Source organism: Poecilia mexicana, unplaced genomic scaffold (assembly GCF_051168715.1).
Source record: "Poecilia mexicana isolate PSO_F unplaced genomic scaffold, ASM5116871v1 scaffold_12, whole genome shotgun sequence".
In the NCBI taxonomy this organism is placed as follows: Eukaryota; Metazoa; Chordata; class Actinopteri; order Cyprinodontiformes; family Poeciliidae; genus Poecilia; species Poecilia mexicana.
In genome coordinates, this window is record NW_028263381.1 from 13,163,598 (window position 1) to 13,191,357 (window position 27,760).

The 27,760-nt window shown below is 39.3% G+C and overlaps 1 protein-coding gene across 3 annotated transcripts; it reads left to right on the forward strand.

Annotated features, from left to right (window-relative positions):
* LOC106923519 (NIPBL cohesin loading factor) lies at positions 1–27,722 on the forward strand. Of its 3 annotated transcripts, none has more exons than XM_014996575.2 (47): positions 1–782; positions 1,729–1,878; positions 3,122–3,287; positions 3,541–3,641; positions 4,878–4,971; positions 5,056–5,198; positions 7,281–7,411; positions 7,500–7,557; positions 7,663–8,163; positions 9,390–11,381; positions 12,442–12,567; positions 12,713–12,898; positions 13,240–13,302; positions 13,396–13,485; positions 13,580–13,680; positions 13,793–13,879; positions 13,954–14,185; positions 14,823–14,974; positions 15,075–15,155; positions 15,265–15,365; positions 15,468–15,597; positions 15,693–15,775; positions 16,026–16,158; positions 16,252–16,395; positions 16,476–16,562; positions 17,334–17,548; positions 17,624–17,726; positions 17,818–17,916; positions 18,705–18,851; positions 19,292–19,426; positions 19,522–19,620; positions 19,707–19,760; positions 19,847–19,955; positions 20,043–20,179; positions 21,055–21,195; positions 21,299–21,392; positions 21,722–21,876; positions 21,954–22,044; positions 22,138–22,311; positions 22,878–23,068; positions 23,174–23,281; positions 24,037–24,237; positions 24,354–24,500; positions 25,214–25,581; positions 25,654–25,828; positions 25,952–26,143; positions 26,918–27,722. In XM_014996575.2, exons 2-47 carry the CDS (start codon positions 1,815–1,817, stop codon positions 27,266–27,268), a joined length of 8,532 nt encoding a protein of 2,843 aa, XP_014852061.2. In that variant the 5' UTR covers positions 1–782; positions 1,729–1,814; the 3' UTR covers positions 27,269–27,722. The 3 variants fall into 3 exon arrangements, with proteins under 3 accessions (XP_014852061.2, XP_014852060.2, XP_087867065.1); XM_014996574.2 differs by having other exon boundaries at positions 1–505; XM_088010939.1 differs by lacking the exons at positions 7,281–7,411; positions 7,500–7,557 and having other exon boundaries at positions 2–782.
* The last annotated feature ends 38 nt before the right edge of the window (positions 27,723–27,760 follow it).

Sequence of the window (27,760 nt, forward strand, 5' to 3'; positions counted from 1 at the left end):
TGACATTAAATCATTTAAATACTGGTTCTCAAACTTTTCAGTTTTGAGAGCTCAAAATAAAAAATGTCAGTAGGCCATAATCCCAAGTCTTGGTTAAGCAAAGTATGTTTACAGAGCTGGTTATGCAATAGTATAAACAATTAGTGTCATCTACAGATACACTGACCTGTATGTTGCTTTCATATATTAATATTATTATCTCAAGAGGATCTCAAGACCCGCATAAACTCGAATGTTTTAAAGCTAAGTAAAATCTAAAAAAAAAAAAAAAAAAGTTCTCAGCCTATGTCAAAACCATTGCAAGGTGACAACCTGGGGGTAAAAAAAAAAAAAGATCCAAGCCCCGGTGGTTGTTCCAGTGTCGTTGTGCAGCTTTTACACGGAGCTGTTTGAACAGTAGGACGGAGAGGGAGCTAGAGACTCCTCTCCAGCTCCAGCTGCCATCCTACTCCTGCTGCTCCTCCTCCTCCACCAGAACCACTTCTCTTTCTCATCACATCCAGAGGTAAATAAGCTACATCCGAGAGCAACATCCTATTTTCAGACGGATTGTTTACCCTCCTGTGTGTTTTGCGCGGTGCCAGACCCAGCAGACAGCCGCGAGGGGGTGGGAACATTACAGAATTGGCCAAAGGGGGGTATAATTCTGATTTGTGATGGGGTCTTTGCTGCTTTGTACCCCTGCCTGCCTCCTTGGCGTCGGGTCGGGGTTACGCTTCCTTTAGGCAAGTCCGAGGTCCACTTTGGGAGCTAGAGATGCGTCAACGAAGCCCGTAGTAATCGTGAGTTGCACATTGTAACCGGTGTAGGACAAAATAGCGAAGAATAGTAATGAAACCTCGGCTAAGCGGCTTTGATGCGCACTCGATGAGCTATTCCTAGCCAGCTAGCATACATTAGCTACATCTCCAGTTGTTGCTAGCCGGCTAACAGCCAGTTGATTTCGCTCACTTTCTCAAACCTCTCCTCGGTTTTCTTCTCTTTGTAGCCTGTGTCTTAAATGGCACAATTATAATAGCAGAGTAATTATACATTAACACTTGTTTTACAAATAAGCTAATGTCGCTGTTGTGGTTTCGGCCAGTCAGGGGAATCTTGACACGACAACAAAAGAAGAAAATGAGATATAACTAGCTAACAGGTTAAAGGTTTTTCACAGTCGCTTTTTTGGTTACAATTTGAGGGGGGTTCAGCTCCTAAAATGTAAGTAGGAACTCGGAAAAGTCAGCGGTTTTAGGTTGGAGCTTTAGGGACGCACACTCGGAGAATTATGCAAACTTTTTTGGTCACTAATTGGATCATTATCCGCGTCTCCTGGCAGGGAAGATTCACTTCTTTTCTTGGTTGATCAACAAATGCATGGTAGAGTTAGGGCAAGTAAAAATCACAGTGGCCGGAGGCGTGTCATTGTGGATGCAAAGAGACTCAGGGAACAATGTGCTTATATTTAAATAAACCTTCAATCAATACCTGTCTAGGCTTGCTGTAGGGCCTGTATAATCTGTTTGCCTAAGTGAGGCATTTATAGTGACATTACAGTTTGATAATCATCACCCAATTTTTAAAATATGTGTAAAGTATTTAACCACATCCTGTCATTACTAGTATTAATATTATTATTATTATTATTATTATTATTAATAGACATCAAAGGAACAGTGTTGCATTTTATGGCTTCTGACCCTTGTAGAGTATGAACTTTCAATTACCACCTTTCTGTCTTTGCAGCTCTTTTGGAGATGTGACGATTAGGAAGAGATTGGTGACACTGAGCTGCCTGTGCATTGACACGACCTCTTGACCTCATCTTCAGCATGAATGGTGATATGCCTCATGTTCCCATCACTACTCTTGCTGGAATTGCTAGCCTAACCGACTGTAAGTGCAACATTGTTCCTTCTAAACGGTTCACACGCATGCTAACCACAGATGTTTAGGATGAGACAACAATAAGGATTAGCTGGAAATTATGTTGGATCTGAAATGTACAGGACGCTAAATACTAACTGAAGGCCGCTGCTGCCTGTGATTTTAGTGCAGAAAGTTTTGGTGTAGACAAGTAGAAGCAGACTGAGGGACTCTAGACCAAATTGGAAAATGCTTCTTTATACATGCAGATGTTTATTTGGATCTACTCTTAAGAAGAAGCTATTTGTAAAATGGGTATTTATCACAATAATAAACCTGTCAGAGGGAATCTATCACCCAACATCCAGTCTTTTTTTTTAACAAAACCACAAAAGACATCTGCTGATGAAACTGTCCTAATATTTTATGTCAAGCGATATGTAGTCAAAATATTTTTGTTAATGTTTCTACTTCCAGATGAAGATTGAAAATTGAAGAAGGTCTGACTTAAAAAACACAGACTTCCAAAACTGGTCTGAGCCTGCTGTCAATAACTCACACTTGCTGCAAAAGTTTGGTCACTTTATTTAAAAAAAAACATAAAACAACTGACTTACATGACAAAGCCAAAAAAAACCACCAACCTACATTGACAACATAGTATTTAATTCACTTGATTTTTGTTAAGTTTTAACTATTAAGTGAAATACAGTCATTTTTTACTCTCAAATTGACCTAGAAATTACTTAATTGTCTATGGTAACAATGGTCTATAGCAGTCCTATAACAATAACTAATTTTGCAGGACGATAAATTGTCCCAGAAGTTATTGCTATAAACGACAACGTTGTTGTTTCGAGACCTTTTTCAAGTAGCTTAATAATAATGGCATATTAATGCAAGAACACATTGTCAACGATCAATAAGCCTTAAATTTTAATCAACATTTATCCCTGGAACTGGAAGACATTTTAAATGTCCGAAATAAATAAACGAAACAGTAGAAACAACAAATGGAAAACAAAGAAATAAAACGATAAATCATGCAAATTAAAATTATCGATCTTGTTTCAATTTATCATGTGATTAACTGATTTATTGCTTGTTGCAGAAGCCCTGCAATTTAAAGAAAGTTTAAGAAAGTCACCAAGAATTCACCGAAAGCCATATTTGTTAATGACGGCTAATGTACTCAGCACAAAGTGGAGATCATTTCAGTTTTTGTGCTTTGCTTGATGATTTCTCTCTACATTTTTGTACATTTATCCTGCAGTATTGAACCAGCTGCCTTTGCCTTCCCCTCTTCCGGCCACCACTGCTAAGAGCCTGCTCTACAATGGAAGGATCTCCGACGAGGTCAGCAGCCTGTTGGTGTGTCGAGACGAGAATCTGGTGACTCAGCTGGCACACAGCCTTAACCAGGTCTCCACAGAACACATGTAAGGACCTTTTTAAGATGCATGAAAGCATCAAAGCAGATATTTTAAAAACTTTGCCAAGCCTTCCTGGCTATGAGTTCGTTTTTTTGTTGTTTTTTTTGGGGATTAATTAACAATTGTTAGCATTTTCATCAATCTCATTAAAGACACAGCTTTATCAGACTGACCAACTCAGGTGTCATAGAATCAGAAATTGTGAGGTCTGAGGAAACGTCACTGTCTTTAAATGACACATCTTTGGTTTGTTTTTCAGAGAGCTGAAGGACAACCTGGGAAATGATGAACCTGAGGGTGATATGCCAATACTTCTTCAAACGCTGCTTACCAGGAACCCCAGGATCTTCAGGGACAAAAGTATGCCAACTCATTGTAAGGTGTTCATTGTAAAAGAGGGACACTAAGAATAGTAAAATATTGCTTTACACAAGTAGGTTTTTTTTTTCCACACTAGCTCACACAAAGTGCTCCTCATTAAAGATTTTGGATTAACTAATCAACACATAGGAGCCATTTCTGGGCAGCAATAGGAGAGGAAACTATAACTAGATCAAAGTTCACAGGTTTTCAGTGTTCTTAAAATAAACTAAATTTAAATTCATTCTCTGATGCAGTGTGGTGTTAGCTAGCATTATAAAGAAGTAAAATGAATCAGGTGTTAAGTGCAGGATTAATGTGTTAAGCACGTTTACTAAAAGTGCATCTCTTTATCTCAGAAAGGTGAATAATTCACTGGATGTAGTTTGGTAACATATTGTGGAGATAAGGCTGGAGTGTGGCATTGAAGATATTAATAAACATCTGTTAATTAGTTTTGTTCGAGAGTGTATATAAAAAAAAAACAGAAAGCAAAACTCCAGACACGTGCGCATTTATACAACGCTCTTTCACCAAAAAGCAGTTTTCTAAAACTGAGCTTAGGAAACTTTCTGTGTGTGGTGGCGCAGTTAGAAAGCCTTGTTTGCCCCACCTCCAGTTGTTCTGAAGTTTCAGGCAAGTATTTGCTTGTAGCCACGTATTGACTTATGGAAATCAGCACTGATCTGTCTGACTTCAATGGCAATGTTCTCATGTCTTTCCCATTTTGGGCACTACCTCTAACCTTCACTAGCAAAACTACAGAATATTGATAAAATGTTCCTAAACAACTAAAAAATGTGAAAATATCAAAATCGCTTCGGTGACATTTATTTTTGGCTAATTGCTAGAGGTTCATCTGATTGTAGTTTGGTAACACATTGTTACCAAACTATCTTTAAGAATAATAATCTTTAAGAACAATTATTTTCTAAAATCTTTCCTCTCAAAAAATACACCAATGTGAGAGCGTGGAAAAAACCATATAACAAAGAGGTATATAGAGTTATAGAGAACCTTTCTAGCTAAACAAAATAGCAAAATGACATGCTGTTGCTGGAAGTTGTAATGTAGTAAAAAAAATGGAGTATAGTCAGACTCATTAATAGTTTCAACATAACTATAGTTTAAAATCAGGTTTCCAGTAAAGCTTCTGAACTGATGGTTTTAGTTTAGCTAAGAAATTATTCTTTTTGTCTTTTTTTCCCCCTAACCACATGTGTTTTTATGTTTTAGGTGTACTGCAGCAACCATTAATACAGCAGTACAAGATTTCTCAGAACCAAGTTCATGGAAGTCCAGCATCAAATTATCAGCAAAGCCCCTCTGGGTAGAGTTTTGTCACCTTCCTATCAGATGATAAAGAAGCTGATGCCCCAGTACTTCCATTAAGACTACTCTTCCTCTTTCACAGATGCTTTACATCCCCGCAGTGTGGCTCAGCTACTCAGTTTGTTCCCCAGCAGAACAGCCCCATACCCAGCCCCTACACCCCCCAGAGTCCTGCAGACTACATTCAGTACAATCCACCCAGTTACTCTCATCAGACTCAACAAGGTGAGTACAACGTTTTATCAAGAGAAAGCCAACATGTGTCCAACATTGATCAGTCTAACATAGGCCTGCAGTGGTGAGACAATTAAGCTGCAAGTAAAAGCAGGAAGTTCAATCTAGGTGACACATTGCAGATTGCAGAAATATGCTATGCGTCACTTTCTACAATAGCTCTGCTAAAGCACATTGTGTTAGAATTTCAATGTTCTATATGATCTGCAACGTACCGCTCTGTGTCATTGTTTGACCTCTTAGTAATATTAAAGGCGCACTTAGAAATCGTCTGACAATAAAATAAAATGATTTTTGGTTTCATCAACCCTTGCCGGTTAAGAAGCTGAAAATAGTTATCTTTTTCTTATCCGTGAATGCGTCATAAAGTTAAAAACACTTTTCAGTGTGGAAGTTGTAACCGAGTGATGGAAGACGCAGCTATATTCAGTCTCAGTGACATATTTAATAATCAAGTCAGAGGAGGCACAGAGACGTACGGAGCTGTTTGAAATGATATGCTACATTTTCCGCAGCACATCAAAACATGTCTGAGAAAGATCAGGACATTCAGCAGATAACAGGATGGCTGAACAGAGTACAACCAAAAGCTCTTTTTATTGTTTCGAGCTTTTGTCTGTAATTGAACATGCTGGATTTGAAAATATCAGCGTTTTGAAAATCTCTTGGAAGCACACGCACTGATATGAAAATTTGAGCCGAAACAGACATTCGACATTGGTGTAATGGCCAATAACAGATATTTACAGATTCTAAATGCGTAATTGTATATGTTGCTTCCCTTTTGACACCTTGAAAAAGACACTGACTTCACCAGCGCTTCTCTTCTTCAGTAAAGCCTCCGCCAATCACTGTCACATGACCAAACAAATACCATATGACCAGTTGGCAATGGCAACAAGATTGAAATAAATATATTGGTTGTTAATGGCCCAGTTTCATGTATCGGACTAATATGTTAAAATTGACTAATATTGGCCGACACCAATTTTTTACTTTTATAATTAGTGTCATTTATTTTGCATCCCTATCGCAAATATGTGCCTAATACAGTTAAAATGCTTTTTTCTTTGTGTTAACATGATAAAACAGTTTCACAGCGACTGCTCTAATGCAAAGTGCTGTCACTCCAACTAGTGATTGCTCACGACAGAAAGACAAGAAAACACATTTTGACTGTTGTTGTTATAATATAGTAAAAACATGCAATATTCCCAAAAGTTGAATTGGGACCTGCCCTTCATTTTATTATAACAAACAGACAAATTTAAGTTGCCTTGTTAACATCTGACATTAAACTCCATCTTGAGTGATCATGTTTTAGATACCTTATCAATCAAGATACTGTGCAGATTATCGAGTAACCATGGCAGCTGGCAGCTGAACAACAGGTCTATAGAGCTGCTTTTTGTTAAATGACTAGTTCACTCATCTACCTGAAAAGCATTATTGTTTTTTGAAAAACATGTTTCAGGGTTGCATTTCTTTCAAAGTTATTAAAATCTTGACCGACTTAATTCTGTAGACTTAACGATGTTGGAGAAGTAGAGGGCTGTGAATATCAGGAGACTGGGCGGTTCAGTGTAGTCCAGAATGCTTCCAGGTTCACGCAACAAATGCAGTTTGAATTTCCCAGATTACATCGAGAAGTTCACCGAATGAAACTGTCCGTAGTCCACCCAGGAAGAGATTTAGGTTAGTTCTGGTGGGAACAAAAATTACTTTCTTGCTTGTTATGAAGAGCAAAATGTATCTGCACTACTTTTACCTGTAGGTCTTATTAAAAAGAAGTGGGACCCTCTGAATGTCTAAGGTTCTTGTGGTTGAAACACAAATTTTAGCAGTCCATCTCATTCTTTTATAAAGCACCAAGTAGAAATCCTCGAAAAACTAACGTCAAATGATTACTTAACTAAACTTTGCCTTCATTAACTTTTGAGTGGCAAGTAAATGAACATACACCATCTTGCAATGGCTAATAAACGGTACATAATCCCGCAAGTAGATAAGGCTTCCATTTAATTAGGAAAGAGAGAAAATTAACTGCAAATTATATTTTGTTCTCTGTTTTAGTTGTTAGTGGTGCGAGTACAGTTCTTGACAACAAAGTCTCTGAGCGTCTGTCGAGTAATTCGTCTAACCGTAACTCCAAACCCAGTTTGGATGAAGACTACGTAAACGTGCCTCAAAGACTGGGAAATGAGGTAATGCTGGGAATCTGGGTTACTTTGTGCTGGACATAATTAGATACCTATGGTTAAAACTAATGATAAACATCGTGTGTTTCTGCAGGGAAATTACTCTTCCATAAAAGCTGGCGTATTTTCTCTATCTGAAGAGAGAGCAAAAAGTATGCTTACTTGCTTCTGGCTAACTCCTCTAAAATTTACTTGAAAACAATTATTTTCTAACAAAGGTTAATTATGTGGTGCAATGTTGTGTTTTGTTCCTGCAGAGCCCAGGCCTCCTCTTATCATGCAGTCACCTCCACTTGAGGCAGGCACAGCCCCTGACCTGCTTCTTACCACTGCTGACCGCAAAAAGAAGCAGAGAGAAAGGAACAAAGAAGAAAATGAGAACATGGACAAAAACGTCTTTTATGACATAGTTAGCTCTCCGTCTAAGGACTCTGCCAGATTGACCTTAAAACTGTCCCGAGTGAAGATCCCAGACATGGGCCACTCTGAAGAACTCCTTCCAACCTCACCCACAGACTCAGATCACAACGCGGTCGTTTTAAACAACGACATTCAGTCGTCGGGCTCTCCTCAAGATTTTTCGCACAAGCCAGTGGCTGAAGAGCATCAACAAGTTGCTGCACAGCCGATCGCAAAGGAGACTGGGGTCATCGGTGGGATTGTGTTTGATGACTCTGAGATAGACGCATTTGCTGAAATTGAAAGGATAGACTCAGCCAACGAGAGAGAGCGATGCTCTAAAGAGGTCCAAGATAAAGGTGAGAATTGTTGTTTTGTGCCTGATGTTGACGTATATCTCGATTTTGTCGTACATTTAGTCTGGTTCCAAGAACAAAGTTCTATATATTTTATTGGAATATGTTGTAGGTCTGACCAAAACAAAAAGTGCATACCTAAAATAATAATAAGTAAAGTTGGACATACATGCCACACTTGAAATAAAATCAGTTGCCTCCAGAAGCTACATGTGGGGCTTTTTTTTCCCCACATAAGTGTTATCAGTGTAAAGTGGTGCTACAGTCAATTCCCAAGTGGTTTTTATTTTCCACAACCTGAACTCTGTCATTTTGTCATTATTAATGTCTTGGCCAGTCAAAGGTTGGGGTTCTCTGCCTGTTTTAGAGAAAGTTTCTTTAGAAGTGGTGTTTGTAGATTCAGCAAACGCTTTGACTGGTGGTTTCTAAATAACTGAAAATAAGAGATAGTCCACTTCACCTATTCTAATGCAAAACTGCCATTAATGTTTTATGTTTTAAGTTTGATGCATTAACTGTAGAGATTTTAACACAGTGTTCATGTTTTGAGTGGCTGATTTTTCCCCATAATCCTGCCTCTTGCTGCTTTCCAAAGCAATTCTTTCTTCTAATTCAGCAGTGAACAAATACAGGTTTACCCCCAGATTTTTTTGGAGCTAGTCCAAACACAATACACTCATTTTCATCAGCGCTAACATCACTTTAGTACTGGAACTGGTTTAATGGAAAAAGCACAGAGGTGACTAGTTACATCTTAGTGTCAATACAGCAGTTCTGTGAAGGTCTTTTAGAGAAAACTAGTGAACAAGCAATATCACATCATGGAGACCAGGGAACCCAGTGAAGTCAGCGATAAAGTTATGGACAAGTCTAAACCATGGTTATGTTATAGATATAACTGAAACTCTAAGCAACTTTCCTGTAGTAGATATGAAAGCAAGTCTTTTTTGTTTTGAATAGTTATGTTGCTTTTTTAGACTGACCAAATGCAAAACTGACTTTTAGGGCTATAAAGGTTGTCCAAGTCCAGATCTACAGCCAACTATCAGTCTTTGGAAGAATTTAAAAATGTCAAAAGATGCCGTGTGTCCAGTCTGACTGAGCTGAAACCATTTTAAAATTTGAAAAATATGCAATAAAGTTTGTGTCTGTAACATGCCAACATCTATGAAAGTTTAAGGAGTATGAATACTTTAGCATGGCTGCATAATTTTATTTTTTCTTTGCAGACAAGCCACTAAAAAAACGGAAACAAGACACGTACCCTCAGGAACCCGGAGTTGAGACAAGTGAAGGCCCATCTTTACATGGGGGCAGCAACATCAGCAGACTGACACCCAAGAAGTCGAGTGCTGCGAGTAATGGTGCCAGTCGACCTGCCTTGATGGTCAGTATTGATCTGAAGCAAGCTGGGAGAGTAATAGGACAGCCTGTAGTTGTCTTGGAACAGCAACCGTTGTGTGAAGATCAGTTACGTTGCCTTAAGACAAGTGCGGATACTGAAAACAGACCTGGGATCATCAAAAAGCTTCCCGATACCTCCCAGATGCATATCTCTGATGGACATACAGAAAGCAATAAACAAAAGCAGGACAACCAGCGTGAATCAAAGCGCAATCATGACGGCAAACTTGATTGTGACAAGGGGCATTCAGAGGACAGACACGTGGAGATGACGAGGCTGAAGCAGGACAGGCATTCAGACTTTCGACACAAAGAGGAAAAGAACAACAGCAGTCATCGATCCCAAGTCAGCAGACCTGAAACGCTCAAATCCACAAGCAAAGTGGATCGCAACTCAAAACATGAAGAACAGAAAGGCAGGAATAAAGACAAGGATAAAGAAAGGGACAGACAGAGAGACAAAGATGGAGACAAAGAAAAACTCAGAAATAAAGAGATATCCAGAGAACGAGACAAAGACAAAGTCAGAGACAGAGAAAGAAACAGAGAAAGGGACAAATCCATAGATGTGGCCAGAGAAGAAGACAAATACCAGGACAAAGTTAAAAGCAAACTTAGGGATGGAGACAATTTTAGAGATGGAGAAGAACCAATTGAAAGAGAAAAATTCAGAGAAGAAGACAAATCTAGAGAAAGAGCCAAAGATGAGGACAAAGACGTGGAGAAACTCAAACAGAAATTTAGAGACAGAGACAAAGATGGAGAAAAAGTCAGAGAAAGAGACAAATCCATAGACCTGGATAAAGATGAAGACCAAGATGTGGAGAGAGTTAAAGACAAAGTTAGAGATAAAGACAAAATCAGAGACAAAGAAAAAAAACGAGAAAGAGACAAACTTAGAGAACGAGACAAAGATGAAGGCAAAGACCAAGAGAGGGTCAAAGACAATCATAGAGAAAATGTCAGGGGAAGAGACAAATCCATAGATGTGGTCAAAGATGGAGACAAAGATGTTGATAGAATAAAAGAGAAGGTTAAAGACAAAATCAGAGACAGAGAAAAAACCGGAGGAAAAGAAAAATCCAGAGAAATAGACAAAGATCGGGAGAAAGACAGAGACAGGAATAGAAATAGAGACAAAGATGAAAACTTTGAGGTGGGCAAAGAACAAAACAAAGATGGCAAGAGAGACAGAGAAAGAGACAAAGGTAAAGACAGAGACAGAAACAGAGAGAGAGACAGAGAGAGAGACCGAGAAAAGAACAAGAAGCACAAGACGCCGCCAGAAGGAGATGGCAACAGAATCTCACTTGAGGAGCAAACTAAAGCCGAGAACTCTAAACTGAAGCAAGATGAAGGCAGAAAATCAGCTGAGCTTAATGATCGGCAGAGAACGTCGTCTTCCAGCCTCCAGACCACCCCAAACAAGGACCAACGGGCAAGTGGGGACAGTAACATGAACCAAGCTGCAAACAAACGGCAGGCCTCTGAGATGAAAATAAGTGAGTTCCCGCCGTTCCTGCTGGGGGGCAATTCTGGAAGTCTCAAGAATTTTGTGATTCCTAAATTGAAGCGAGACGGAAAAGAGGGAACAGATAAAGATCTCCGAATCAAAGGCAAACTAATAGATGGCTGGAGTGAGCCATTGGTGCGGTTAGAGAGAGTTTCACTGGTGAAGAACTTGAACAAAAAAACTAAGCCGGTTATTGTGGTTAAGAGACTAAGCATCGAAGATGTAAAGAGGATCATTAAGGAAACCAAGAATGCACACAGCTCCAGATCCAGACACTGGGCCTCTTTTGACAAATCAGACAGAGGTAGGAGCCATATTTAATTGTTCTTCTGTGGAACCTCTACGTTGATGAATGTGCAGACAGTTTTATCAGAGTAACCTTTAATATGAGTGGACTTATTCAGTTCCGTGTTAAGAAATAATATTTTGTAAAATTTGTCAATGATTTTTGGCATTTCTGCTGTTTACCACAACCCTATACACTAAAACATTAAGATAGTGTAAAAAATACTATCAAATGAAACTTGAAATAATAATAATAAAAAAGCTTTTCCTCTTTTTGCTTTTTAGTCACACCTTGCTTTTTAGATCATCAGTTATAAAAAAAAACAAAACTAAGTGAATGATAACCTTTTTTTTTTTTTTCCAAATGATGATTTTATATGTGGAAAAATAAATGGTTGTGTCACACAGCAACAAGTGCAACAGTTGTGGACCACTTGTCTTCACAGTGACTGTAATTCAGTCACTTTGTAGCATTTTTCAGCCTGTATAAGAAAATGCCACAGCAGTTTTATCAGAATTAAGTCCAGACTATTTTTTTTCCACACAGAGCATAAAATATTTTTTTTTCCTCATTTGAAAACTTCTTTTTGTTTTTACTCTGACATGAAGCAACCATAAAATTAAGTTATCAGCTACTAATCATCCTTTTTACATCTACAAAGACTCAAATTTATGTTTCTATAACAAAATACTGACTACTGTTGTGGCACCATTATCTCACCAGCCTACATGCAGATTAACTATTTTATCTAATTAAATTAACTGAGAAGCTTTATTACAGATAATATCTATGGAATGAAACTACTGGAGACTTACTGACTTTTAGTTTTCCGTTTTGGATATTAGAAACAAATCTTATTTTTGTGCCAATAGACCTCATGTCGGATTTCTGTTTATAAAGGTTGGCATAGTGCTTATTAAGGCTGTTAACTTATTTTTATTATTAACCTTTGCAACAACAAATTTAAAAAAAAGGAACAAATTTTAGGTACTTGATTCTTGTTGTCATTAGAGCGTTTAATGTGAAAGTGTAGAAATGGAGCATCGAGATCACAACTTAATCCATTTTATGTTTTCAGAGAGAGCGAATAAGCGAAAGCACAGTATGCTCAATAAGAGATCCAAATATGCTGTAGTAGACTCCGATGACTCAGAGGAGAAAGACAACGATGATGAAAAGTTGGAGTCTGAGTCGGAGGATGAGTGTGAGTATCAAATCCTAAAAATTCTCAACATCTACTTAAACATTCCTGGAGAAGAATTACAGAACAGGAATGTCGGCACATTTTAAATAAAGCGAGAGCGCAAAAAGGGTTTGATTTGAACTTTCTGTCTCCTTTGGCATTTCAGCTCCAAGGAAAAGGAAAAAGAAAGACCACGACAAGTCGTGGAAGTTCGAAGAGAAGAAAGGTTCTCGGGATCACCGGCGAAGTGGAGGCTTCCAGAACTCTCGCCGGGGGTCAGGTGGCCGCCATCGGGATTGGAGCAGTAATGATGATTCAGATGGAGACTCCCCTCCACCGAGCCTGAATGATGGTGAGACTTTTCTTACATAAGCTGGAATAAAAAAAACAAAACAGCAGATCTGGGATATTTTCTTTGTTTTAATCCCCCCTTCTTCATTCTCAATGTATGAAATCAGAAACTTCTTACTTTAAATGCACACATTTATATTGCACATAACACCTAGTGTTAGTGAGTGAGGCACAACAAGCCTCACTCCTGCACTTAGTTGAATTTCTCATCTTTTTGTTTGGAATAACTTTCACTTAGGTTCTAGTTTTTACAGTTTTTCTTTTTTGTTTTACATTTTGCCTGCAGTCTATGTCAATTAAATGCATCACATATAAAACCTTTTATTTTTTTTTCTTCTTTAGTTGCCCGAAAAATAAAGAAACAGAAAAGCAAGATGGCGTACGATTCCAAAATGACAACAGAGGGTATCAGTCTAATTTCTCGTTGCACTGTCCTTTGAATTTCTTACAAACAACAATACATGTGTGCTAGCTAAATTATCTACAATAATGTTACAGAAAAGATGGACTCCTCTGCATTTAAGAGGTTTGCAACCAGTGTGGACAACATTCTCGAGAGCCTGGAGGACGTTGACCTCACTGCCGAAGGCAAGACTGAAGCGTTGCACAGTTTTCCATCTAACCGGTACTTGTTAAGAGTGTGGAGTTGAGAAATATATATATTTTTTCCTTTCACAAACAGAAGATGATGAGATACCTCAAGAGCTGTTGCTTGGAAAGCAACAATTAAATGAGCTTGGCAGCGATTCCACCAGGATTAAAGCGATGGGCGTCTTTAACAAGGTAAAATGAGTCTGCTGTTGCAGCAAGGTTACACTAATGTTGATATTATTAACACTTTTTTTTTTTTTTTTAAAGAAGCATCACGGCTAAGTGTGTTTTTCCTTCCCCGTAGTTTTCTTCTAGTAAACTTGTGAAAATTCTGAATATATTGGAGAAAAACATTCAGGACAGCGTCACACTTTCCACCTTAATGAGTCAAGTAGGTATTACCAATACTACATCAGTAGATGTTGTAATTTTTACGTAATGATTCATTGCATAATCCATTTCTAGGACAACGACTCCATGGATGAGGAGCGTTTGTGGCGGGACCTCATCATGGAGAGGGTGATCAAGTCTGCAGACGCCTGTCTGACTGCGCTCAACATTATGACGTCCCCACACATGCCGAAGGCTGTTTATATAGAGGATGTGATTGAGAGGGTGTTGCAGTTCACCAAGTTCCACCTGCAGAACACGCTGTACCCGCAGTATGACCGTTCTTACAGAGCGGATCGCCACGGAGGTCAGCAGCAGCATCTCTTTTTGTCAGAGCTTCGAGATATATTGACTCGGTGTCGCCAGAAAAATCTGAAAAATTTCCAGTGAAACTTTCTTGTTATACTTAAACTGACAACTATAATTTTGATGGCAACTGTATGAGATTTGGTCAGGAACCCTGGTACACACATGTCGACATGTCACAATAGCAAAATTAAATTAAAAGTTATTGCAGTGAACAACAACATTGTGCTTCTAAGCCACTTTCATATGTAGTAATGGAACTGCATAATAATGCAAGTACATCGGCCTTAAAGATCAATATACTTTAATTTCTAAAGAGCATTTAATGCTGGAGATGGAAAACATTTTAAATATCCAAAATAAATAAACAAAACAACTGAAACAGTAAATAAAATGGAAATTGAAGTCACGGGCAGACATAAAACAATCATCCAAATGAAATTTATTAAGCTTGTTTTAAATGATCTTGCAATTCATTTACTTGTCGCTCATTGCGACAGGCTTGTACACATGTAAGACTTGGCTTGCGCTATAAGTTATTACTGAATTCCTCGCGTATTCCAACTGTTTGTAGTGTGTTTTTTTTTTTTTTTTTTCTCCGACATCAGCTCTTACCTAATGTTTCTGTTGTCATCCAGGTGCCTCACACACTTCAAAGTCCAAGAGACCAAAATCTTCTGCCCACAAACAGAAAGTGGTGGTGGGACTGTACAACAAGGTCTGCGACATTATCAGCATCATCTCGGAGCTCCTTGAAATCCAGCTGCTCACCGACACCACAATTCTCCAGGTGTGACTTGGCGTCCTCCTCTGAATCGTGGCCCCGTTTCACCTTCTTTTCTCGTTAGCGCTCTCGTTCCTGACTGCTTTATTTCCCCCCGACGTTTTAGGTGTCGAACCTCGGAATCACGCCTTTTTTTGTGGAGAATGTCAATGAGCTGCAGCTATGCGCCATCTCTGTAGTGACAGCAGTGAGTCGACTCTTTCTGTTAAAATGTTTTAAGCAGTATGCCTGGAATGAATTAGTGTTTTTGTTTCCTGTGTGAGGCGTTCAGTTTAATAATTGCTGCTTTTCTGCAGGTTTTCTCTCGCTACGAGAAGCACAGGCAGCTCATTCTGGAAGAGATTTTCGCCTCTCTTGCTAGACTTCCCACCAGTAAACGTGGCCTCAGGAACTTTCGGTACCTGGCTTAAGAAAAGATAATAAAAATCTGAATGAGTTAAAATAATGGCCTCTGTGAGGCTTCAAAAGCCTACATATACTAAGATTTCTATATTTTTAGGTTAAACACCAGTGATTCAGATGGACCCCCGTTGTACATCCAGATGGTCTCGGCTCTCGTTCTTCAACTCATTCAGTGTGTGGTTAACTTTCCGACTGAGAGAGAGACGGAGGATGAACCGAAAAAGAAGGTACCGACTAAAAATCGTCTGATTCGTCTGCCATTTTTTGAGAAACAAAGGTCGCGATTCAGGAATTGCTTCACATGTTTGGTTTTATGTCGCAGGTGGATAAAGATATCCTCATTACCAACTCTTTTGAAACTGCCATGAGGACAGCACAGAACTGTCTCTCTGTGTTTCTCAAGAAGTAAGCCTTTATTTCTGTTTTCACTCCAGAGCATTAAAACATCTCCCTGTTGTCATGTCCCGTAATGTCATGCATCACCTTTTTCCACTAAAGTTATTGGCTACTTTATGTTTGTCTATCGAATAAAACCCCAGTGAAATGCTTTGACATTTGTTATTGTCTAAATTGACTAAATTTGAGAAGCATCAAGAAGTATCAAACACTCTTTGATGTTCACAAATATCTTAAAATGAGAGGCTGTTTGTGTCAGATGCGGCAGCAAACAGGGAGAAGACGACTACAGGCCTCTGTTCGAGAACTTCGTTCATGACCTGCTGTCGGCTGTCAACAAGCCCGAGTGGCCGGCTGCTGAGCTGCTGCTCAGTTTATTGGGCAGACTGCTGGTGAGTGGCAGGGGTCGCTCCAAAAGCTGCCGCCTTGTAGCATAAATTATCTTTCCTCACTCCGTCGCCTTCCTAATGCGTTTCCCATTCCAGGTTCACCAGTTCAGCAACAAGCAGACTGAAATGGCCCTCAGGGTGGCGTCGCTCGACTACCTCGGCACTGTAGCCTCCAGCCTGCGTAAAGACTCGCTCTCTTGCAAGATGGACCAAAGAACTATCGACCGCATTCTTAAAGAGGTGGAATACAGGTTTAATACAGTCTTAACAAGTTGATTGAAATGATTCAGTTTGTTCACGTTGTGTTTTTCTTTTTACAGACTCCTGGCAGTGATGAGGTACAGCAGCTCCAAAAGGCTCTGCTGAACTTCCTGGATGAAAACATCGACGCAGATCCAGCTTTATTGGTGAGCTTTTAAGTATTCGTATCAATCATACAATCAATTAGACTTTTTTTTTTTTAATCTGGCATTTTTTTATGCAGTCAGATTTAAAATTGCTTTTAGAAATGCTAAAAAAAACCCATTCAACAATCTTGCCAGAAAATGTAAAACTCAGGAAATTAACGCTAAATGAAGAGACCCTAGAGACAAATATGACATAACAATTTGAATTAATTCATAATACAATCTAAATTAGTGCTAAAACCTGTATACGAAGAAAAAAGAGATGAAAAAAATTTACTTAGAATTATATTACTTTACCCAGGCAAAGCAAATAAAATAACATTAAATATTGATAAAAAATTTAAAAAAAACAGCCAGACTAAAAATATATGTTTTGAATTAACAATTTACCTGCTTTCAGGTCTTTTGGATGGTTATTCCAAAAGTAATAAATAAATAAATAAATGAATGACGTAGAAAGCATCAGACCTTTTGGAAGATCTGATTGGTCTAGAAAATACGATAAGTAGGTATAGGCTACAGTACCGTCTGTAATATAAAGAGAATTATTTCTTTTTCCAATAAATGAATGTAATCCGATGAAAGATTTTATTTTTCGAAATGTTTGCGTTTGGCACATGCTACTGCTAAGAAAGGTCAATTTAGTAAAGTTTTTGCGTTATCTTTACCACCGCATCCCGTTCTCAGTGACTTCTTGTTTGGCCATGTCCTTTTTTATTCCTTACAACGTTCCGGTGTTAACGATCACATCGTTGCATTTGTTTTATCCAGTTTGCGAGGAACTTTTACATTGCCCAGTGGTACAGAGACACCACAGTAGAGGTTGAAAAAGCAATGAAGTCTCAAAATGACGACGACGATCCAAAGTATCGGCGACATTCCACGGACAGCGACGCAACCGGGGAGATCGTACAGACGGTCGAGGCGCGGAAAAAATTCCTCCGCAAAATCATCAGGACAACACCATCAAACTTCAGCTCCGTAAAGTAAGTATTCCTTCACCTGGGGTAATTTATGTGTAATTCTCCCATTATGATAAAATAAATTACTTTTTATTGCAGGATAAACTCTGACACAGTAGACTACGAGGACTCCTGTCTGATTGTAAGATATCTGGCCTCTATGAGGCCATTTGCGCAGAGCTTTGATATTTATTTATCACAGGTAAGCTGGTTGTTTTAAATACCGAGAGTGAGATGTCAGGTTGTGTCGTTTGGCTGAAATTTTCTACTGTTTTCAAATAATCTTGTTCCAGATTCTGAGGGTCCTGGGAGAGAGCGCTATTGCAGTGAGAACTAAAGCCATGAAGTGTTTATCGGAGGTGGTGGCGGTGGATCCAAGCATCCTAGGAAGAGTGAGTTTCTGCAAATGTATTCCTTATGCTTTTTCAGTAGTCAGTTTTGTATTTGTGCACATAGCAGATTCTCCTATACTCTCAGTCTAAAGTTTAGCGCAGACAGATAAAGGAAAACAACCCTTTAGGCTGTTTATCAAATGTCGTAGGCCACCTCAATTGCTTTTTGTGTTTTGTTTTTTTTTACTTTGGCTTATTTCAACTCATTTTGGGGAACCATCTTTTTGATGCTGAAATACTATTTTCTCTCTGTCAGGCTTTCTTTAGTGTTTTTCTAAAGATTTAATAGGAATTATATCTGTAGTCTGGTGACAAATGGCAAAAAGATCCATTTTAAAGTTGGGTCTTTGCATGATATATATAAGAACATAACACTGTTTTATGGCTTTCGTTTTGGAGTCAGCTAATTGGCTGAACAAATAAAGTTCAGCCAATTAGGGTGAAAACCACCAAGGTCCACAGAGAAACAATGAAAAATCTTCAGAAAATATATTTAAGGTCATCTTGAAGTACTAAAAGAAGGTTTGCCACTTTGAATCCACAATCAAAATAAATTTTGATTCACTTAAAACCTGCACACACAACTCAATGGTTATGTTTAAGGTTTCTTTGTGTTTTATTTGTGCAACTGTGTAATCATGCAATAAAATGTGAAGACTTTTCGCGTGTGAGTGACCTTAAACTGCTCACATACTGCTTGATCATGGACATAGGGCACTGGATCATGTTGATTGTATGAAAAGGCATAATTTAAGCTTTTTTCCTATCTAATTATATTCATTTTTCAGGTGGACATGCAGCGTGGGGTGCATTGTCGTCTTATGGACAACTCCACTAGTGTCCGAGAAGCAGCCGTGGAGCTCCTTGGCCGCTTCGTGCTCAGTCGACCTGAGCTCATCGAGCAGTACTACGACATGCTCATCGAGAGGATTCTTGTAATCGAATACATTTCTTTTTTTAATCTTTCATTCCATTTTGGTGTTTGAGTTCACCGATTTTATAAAGATTTGATTCATTGGTCCCTTGCTGTGGGTTTTTGAAGAGAAACGCAAAACATTATGTGTGAGTCTCAGGTAGAACTTTTTGCAAACTGTGTTGAGAAAGTTCATTTAAGGTGGAAAAGTTCAGCTGAGGTGAAATGTTTTTTCCAACACTGCCACCTGCAGATCAAATGAAGTCACTGCAATAATTAAAGAAAAAATGGTGCTGAGCGATTCTTCGAATCCTTGTACCATGAAGTGTTTTGCATTGTAGATTCACTTTTTTCAGGTCATTTGTTTAGAGTTTTAAAGTTTTTTTTATTTATTTATTTATTTATTTTTTAAGAAACAGAGCATATTAATTTTGTATTTAAAAATCTATTTCGTATTTACAGGACACAGGTATCAGTGTGAGAAAAAGAGTCATTAAGATTCTTCGAGACATTTGCTTGGAGCTGCCAGATTTCCACAAGATAACAGAGATGTGTGTCAGGATGATCCGCAGAGTCAATGACGAGGAAGGGATCAAGGTTTGCATTTACGAAGATATTTTAGTATGTTTTAGCAAAAGGGGCTTTTGGGATTTTTTTTCTTTGTTAGATATTCAGCTCATGTATCTTTGCAGAAACTGGTGAACGAGACATTCCAGAAACTCTGGTTTTCCCCAACGCCCAGTCACGACGAAGAAGCCATGAACAGAAAGATCCTGAACATCACAGACGTGGTCCGTACTACATGCCTCCCCCTCAAAATAGGAAACATGTCGCTGTTACACTCTTAACTCTTGTGACGTTTTCGTTTTGGTTCCAGGTCTTGGCGTGCAAAGATTCAGGCTACGATTGGTTTGAGCAGCTTTTGCAAAATGTGAGTGTTGCAATTTGTTTGAAACGTCAACAGCTTCCTGCTCGTCATCCATTACATCTAATCACTGTTTGTCTGTGATTCTTTAGCTGCTGAAATCAGAGGAGGACGCTTCATATAAACCAACTAAGAAGGCCTGTGTTCAGCTGGTGGACAATTTAGTGGAACATATACTAAAGTACGAGGAATCTATTGCAGGTAAAGTAGTGAAATATGGAAATAATATGTATTTTGACCGAAAAAGTTGACTTGTAATGAACGCGTTCTGTTCTGTGTGCCTCTCAGACTGTGAAGAAAAGGGGATAAACTCAGGTCGTGTGGTAGCTTGCATCACCACTCTTTTTCTGGTCACTAAAATCAGGCCTAACCTAATGGTTAAACACGCCATGGCTATGCAGCCCTACTTGAACACCAAATGCAGTGTAAGTATTAATCTATTTACTTAATTTGCCAAAGTTACTTCAAGCTCATTTCAAAGTGGAATAGTAACTAAATTCATAAACTGAAACTCATGCTTTTTATAGATTGATGACACAGAACAACATTTTTAGGTGCTTGTTTTAGTCAAATTTAGTTAGTATGAATTATAGCTAAAGAAAACTAAACAAAAAAAAAAGAAAATTAATAAGACCGATAAAAAGCCTCACACTGGACCTCGAGTGAGTTACGTTCTGTGGTTCACCATTGCTGGGATTACACTTTGAGAGGAAAATTGAAATTTTACTTAAATCTAAAAAAATAGAGAACCACTGAGCAACAGTCCTCTTTGTTTTATCTTTAGCCCATGTAGGACGTTTTTGCTCTGGTGTCTAGTTCAGGAGCAGATCGACATAAGAAATGCAACATGCTCAAACAATCCTTTCAAGAATATGGAAACAAAGCTCCCAGTTTTTCCTTCCACTTAACTTTCCCTTAAAATCCCTGCTCACACCAATTCTTCAGTGGTGACCTTTAGTTGATGATAATTCTTATGGGTGTCACTGACTGTGTGTGTTGGCCATAACAAAATATTTCTGCAATAAAAGCCCTATATTTTAGTCTTATGTAATATTCTAATTTTCCGTAAAATGGAAACGATGTAAGTGCTTGAAATGCGTCATCTTTGGTGATGAGTATATATAATAAAAGTAACTTCCAGTATTTATAAGTTGAACTGCTGGAATAATTTTTTTTTTCTTTAAATTATAATTTTCCTGTAGATGCACTTATGCATTTCGTTGTGTTATTGCACCACCTAGTGGCAGCCATGTGGAAACACAAAACAGAGGCAAGCGACTAACTCATTGTGTCGTTTTAGACTCAGAATGACTTCATGGTGATCTGCAACGTGTCCAAGATCCTGGAGCTCGTTGTTCCTCTGATGGAGAATCCGAGTGAGTCTTTCCTCAACACGATTGAGGGAGACCTGATGAAGCTCATCATTAAGCACGGCATGACGGTCAGTTCTCATTTACAGCTCGCAGTTTTCACAGAAACCTCTCAGAACGTCACAAAAGATGAGCATTTACGACGGGTCAATTTGATATATTATGTCTTCGAAGGTTGTGCAGCACTGTGTGAGCTGTCTTGGTGCTATTGTGAACAAGGTCACACACAACTACAAGTTCGTGTGGGCTTGCTTCAATCGCTTCTATGGTAAGACTGCATGCGTCATGATTCGTGTTAGGGTTTTGTTCTGGTTTTTGTCCTGACTTACAGCTTTTTATCCTACATAATATTAATTGTGTTGAATCCAGAAACCGTGGAAATGCTTGACAGTTATTCTTCACAGACACTATTTGTCTGGTCTAGCTGAATATGGGGTATTTTGTAAACAAGGGGGAAAAAAAGGCGATCTGTAAAACCTATCCCAAGAAACTGGTTCCTACAGTTTCTTCTAAGACCTGGAAGCAGATCTTTTAGTTCCCAGGCTCCTGTCTTGTAGAACTCAACGACCACTTTAAATAATGCTTCTTATTTTGCAGGAGCTCTGGCTAAACTCAAGACGCAGCACCAGGAGGACCCCAGCGGCTCCACTCTGGCTGCTAACAAACCAACTCTGCTGCGCTCGCTGTTCACCGTGGGGGCGCTCTGTCGACACTTTGATTTCGACCAAGAAGAGTTCAAGGGAGCTAACAAGGTAAGCACCACATCTTTAGGAGGTGTTCTTGGGACTGTCGCGGAAATGTTTTGATGGATCTCATTGCCGTCTTTCAGATCGTCATAAAAGACAAGGTTTTGGAGCTTCTACTGTATTTCACCACCCATGAGGATGAAGAGGTCCAGATCAAGGCTATAATTGGTCTAGGTAAATTATATGACAGTCTAAATTTACGTTCATCTTGTCTTTAGTAACCCCCTGATCAACCTAGCGATCAACCCTTTCGTTCGTCTTCCACAGGGTTCCAGTTCATCATGCACCCAGAGCTCATGTTTGTACAAGATGTGAAGGTTCTTTATATCAGCTTGCTGTCCGATGAGAACAGGGCTGTCAATCTGAAGATCCACGTGCTGAAAAATCTTCAAACGTACCTGCAGGAGGAGGACTCTCGAATGCAAGAGGCTGACCGGGAATGTGAGCATCTCATAGTTCTGACTCATGTTACAACCACAAACTCCAAACAGATTGGACACTTTAATAGCAAAATTTTGGTTCAATCACAAACTATTACTTAAATAACTTGACATCAGCAGCATCGCTGCAGTAGAAGTAAGAAACACTGCTACCTAAACGAGGGCGTCAGGAGTTGTTAAACCCAATGTGCTTGACAATTTTTGCTGAAAATTTGTAGTAAATTAAAAATTCTGCGTTGGCATAAATTTTTTTTTTTTAAAATGCAGGGCTCTTTTGTTTTCGCGTGAATTTATGCGATAGAATCGCAAAAAACTAGAAGGACTGATATATACAACACTTCTGTGAAGGCCTCAAATGTTTACTAGAGAACCAAGTGGTTCTGGAGGAGCTTTAGAGATTCACATCTCCACTACAAGCTGTGATTTTACAGTGCAAAATCTTTGCAGCTGTAAAAGATGTTCTTACAAAATGATGGACACAGTAGAGTTGAGCACAATTTCACTCCATACGTTTGAGAATTTTTTTTATTTTTGTATCTCATATTGTTGTTACTGATGTTTGTTCAGGGAAGAACCAAGCGAAGCAGGAAGACCTTAAGGAGATGGGCGACATCTCCTCAGGCATGAGCAGCTCCATTATGCAGATTTACCTCAAGCAGGTGCTGGAGTCCTTCTTCCACTCACAGTCCACTGTCCGGCACTTCGCTCTGAACGTCATCACACTGACTCTCAGCCAGGGCCTCATACACCCTGTACAGGTGTGTTCACAGTATCTCCAAGCCTACAAAAATCACAGTAGGTATATTTAGCTTTATCTTTTCAAACAGTGTCGGAATAAAACTGTTTTTTCCTCTATTGCCCAGTGTGTCCCCTACTTGATTGCGATGGGAACAGATCCAGAACCAACCATGAAGAACAAGGCGGACCAACAACTAGTGGAGATTGACAAGAAATACTCAGGATTCATACATGTGAGTAACTTCTGTTTGTTAAAGGGTCCGAACCCGCAGGAGCGAGGGGACGGCACTGCTGTTTGTTTACTATTTCTACTCCTTTTCTTCTTCTTATGTTTCTCTGCTGAAACTTATTGCAACGTTTGAGCTTCTCAGATACTCATCCATATGCCGCCACCTGCAGCGCTATGTGGCATCAACTTCTATTGATGAAAATGTGATAGAAAACTAACTTTAGTGATTTCTAGATTTAATTCATATAGGTATACACATTGTCTCCATAATTAAATGTAGTTGAAAATAATCTTTATGCACACTGAAAGGCAACTAATGAGGTAAACATGTAGAAAAAGAAGACAACTTTTCAGCAGCTTTTTTTTTTTTTTTTTTGGGCTCAAAATCCCGAGTCTGTCTCTGCAGCTTGTCATGCGAAAGCCTCTGCTGCTGTTGTTGATGACAAAACCTTACGGAGTTTTTGAGAACATGGAAAAGTCTTTATCACCCGGCTCATTAGGGAAAAATCAGATGTTCCATCCAGCAGGCTTGTTTTGAAACAGAGTAGCGGATGTGGACCAGAGCCAAACTCAGCTGACTTGAAGGCACTGCTGCAGACTGCAGGGAGGGGAATTAACGCACCGTAGCAATTTGGAGGAAAAGTATTGGAGCTATTGTTAACAGTAAAACTAAATAAACTTAAAAATGTAGCATTCCTAAAGGTTATGTGTTGAGCAGTGTCTCTGAAGAAGATCCATCTTTCTGCGTTGCTTCCACAGATGAAGGCTGTTGCCGGGTTGAAGATGTCGTATCAGGTGCAGCAGGCCATAAACGGAGGGAAACGTGCGGTGGTCCGAGGTTTCCGACACGATGACTCGGACTCGGCCCTTTGCTCACACCTCTACTCTATGGTCCGTGGGAACAGACAACACAGACGGGCTTTCCTCATCTCCCTGCTCAACCTGTTTGATGACAGCTCTGTGAGTTCACTTGCTTTCTGTAAACTGTTGTCATTGCAGATATCTTGAAAAAAAAAGCGAGTAAAAGTTTGTTCCATCAAGTTGATTTAGTTACTTATTTTCTTTGTTCCCTGCAGAAAACGGAGGTAAACATGCTGCTGTTCATAGCTGACAACCTGGCATGCTTCCCTTATCAAACCCAGGAGGAGCCTCTTTTCATCATGCATCATATAGACATTACTCTGTCTGTATCTGGCAGCAACCTACTCCAGTCTTTCAAAGAGGTAAGAGTTTTTCTGCGCATCGTTTGGAGTGGGACAACAACTTTGTTTTTGTTTTGTTTTGTTTTTTTTTACTGCATAGCTTTTTCCCAGTAGGGAGGCTCAAAACACACAGCCACAACTTTTAATAAACTCATGTTTTGCTCCTCCGGTTGATTTTTTTTAATTTTTATGTTGAGCAGATTGCTAAAGTGCAATTTTAATGCTTGCATGCTTCTTCTCTGTTTTAATATGACTTGTTGATAATTCAGCTTATACAAAATATAGTTATTTGTGTGCAGACATATGTTAGTTGTGGAGAATGAAATATCTTCTGCCATCACCTGTTGGTGTGGCAACATCAGAGCCACTTCAAAAGACTCAACAAGCTGATAAAGAAAACCGTTCTGGAACCTCTGGAGATGATGGAGCAAAGAGAGATTCTTCACAACATGAAAAACATTTGAAACAACCCTCTTCACTGTTGTGCAACTACAGTGTCTTTAGTCAGTGGCTTGTTCAGAACCCCTGTATTACAGACTGCTACAGGAGCTCAATCCACCTTTTCAAAAAGCATGTCTAAAATATCTGGTTTCAACTGTTCTCTGGTTGTTATTATTTTCCTGCTTGATGTTAAAAGTGGCTCTAAGTGAATGGTTGGGCCTGTTAAGTCTTAAACTCCGATGAAGCACAGCTCTCTACATATTAAACCAGTTAGCATGTTTATACTTTTGCAGTGTTTACGGAAAGAGCCCGTAAGACACGAAAAAAAGGTGAAGACAAAGAAGAGAAAAAAGAAGCATTCTCGTAAGAGGAAAAACAGCTCAGATGAGGACGACGACGAAGAGAAGAGCAGCAGCACATCCAGCAGCAGCAGTAGCAGTAGTAGCAGCAGCAGTAGCGATGAGGAGGAGGAGGAAGTTCGGAAGCGAAAGAAGCCTGGAGGCGGTGACTCTGATTCGGATCTGGACGATGAAGAAGCAGTGATGGACCGCCTGCCTGAAAACACCACCCCTCTGCAGGAGTTTGCCAGTGCTTCACAGGGTATCCTGCTATTGCTGGTGCTCAAACAACACCTAAAGAATCTTTATGGCTTCTCAGACAGGTAAGAGGCCTCGTGCAGAGATACTTAATGAACTTGTTTTGCTTTATTACGGACATCTCGCTCGTGTTCCAGCAAAATCCAGAAGTACTCGCCGACAGAGTCTGCCAAAGTTTATGACAAGGCAGTGAACAGGAAATCTAAGGTGCATTTCAACCCTCGTCAAACTCTGGAATACCTGAGGAGTGACGTGGCCAACAGAAACCTCAGCTATGAAACTAAGAGGAACATTGTCAAACAGTTTTTGGATGTAAGCACAGTTTTCTTCCTCATTTTGGTTCCTCGATATCTTTAGGAGGAAAACATTCCTAAATAAAAAAACATCTTCCATCTTGGGCTGGTGAACTAACTGGGTCTGATTTTTGTCTCATAGTTCAAGGTGCTGATGGAGCACTTGGATCGTGATGAAGAGGATGAGGATGGGGGTGAAGCAAATGCTAATGCCAGAAACAAAGCCATCAATTCGCTGCTGAAGGGTCCAAAGCCCCAAAATCACAACCACAGTAATCACACTGCTCCGGTAGAGACAGATGATGAGGAGAGCGAGGACGAAGATCCTCCTGCGGTAAGAATGACAATCCCATGAAGTTAAATTTAAATCGATTTTGGTTTATGTTACCAGTCTACAACGACTTGATTATGGCTGTCACAGTGGTTTGTTGGAGTTTCAAAGTCTTAGAAATCGCTTTGTAATCCTTTGAAGACTGATAGAGTGATTATGTTTCTCATCTTGTCCTTGGTTCCTTTTGATCAGGGTATGAAGTGTTGTTTTTTTATCACATCCCTTAGCCTGCTACACGTTGTGAAATGTTTTTTTTTAGGCAAATTTCTTTATGCTACAATGCTGGCATCAAACACAATCAACAGGATCAAACATAGAGGTCAATTTAAAAAAAAGACACTATCCTTGAGCCACGAGTCTGTCTTGCAGTAATAGTCTTCAGTCAGAGGCCTCTTCACATACGTTGGAGGACTGACTGCTACCAAACAGCCCTATTAGCAACAGTGTCAACATACACAGCAGCTCTTTGACGATGGGTGAAATTTCCATCTGAGATAAATAAAATGGTTTTGAAATGAATTGAATCAAATGATGAGGTAATTCATTTCACTTATGACTAGCTTGTTTTGAATAGATTGTTACAACTTAGTAAACTCTGATCGTGAGCGTCCTTTAACCTAAAATCTGTAATATCTTCAATCTTGGGAGAGCCATGAAACCCAACTTCAACATGCATGAAAATACAATAATAACACTGTTAAATATTGTAAAATTATTCTACTAGATTCGTGCTAGCCCCCTCCTGCTTAAACTAACACCGTTCTACGTAATCCACAGCGGAAACCAAGAAAAGACGTGGACTCTGCTGATGACACGGGTCAGACGGTGGAGCTAATGGACATCGTCGCCATCTGCCGCCCCAAATACAAAGACAGACCGCAGATCGCCAAGATCGTCCAGAAGACCAGGAGCGGCTACAGTATACACTGGATGACGGGATCTTACTCTGGACCGTGGACTGTGGCGAAGAAACGGGACGGTCGCAAAAAGGTGCCTTGGGTCGACAGCATCAAGGAGTCGGACATTATTTACAAGAAAATCTCCTTGACGAGCGGACAGAAGCTCACGAACAAAGTGGCACAGACGTTGCGAGCGCTGTACGCAGCCAAGGATGGGTCAAAGAGTTAATGGCGAAAACGAGCGACCCTCGCAGCTCACATCTCTGGATCTGCTATGTTACCTTCAGAGACAACATTCACGATTTAGATTTAAGGCTCTGGTGGCGGAAATCTTTTTGAAATACTGATGCTTAAGTTAACACAAGAGAAACGAAGAAAATGTTTGTGAAAACATTGTGTGGGAGTTCCTTCGCTGTTGTGCAGCAACTTGGATGTTTGATTTTTACTCCCGCTGTATCATAGTTTAACTAAAAAAACATGTTTATATCTGAACATAATTCTGTAATAAAAAAAAACAAAAAAAAAACAAGCTGAATGTTGGAAGTTAGTGTATTGATGATGTTCTTAATAAAGTGTTTTTTGTTTTTGGAATTATAACTAGATCCAGATGAATTTATTTACTTGATGTGAAGTTCAGCAAACTTTCATGTCTTGTTATTAAAAAAAAAAATGGTGTAGCACCATCTCTGTTACGTTTGACATGATCTATTTATGGGGATAG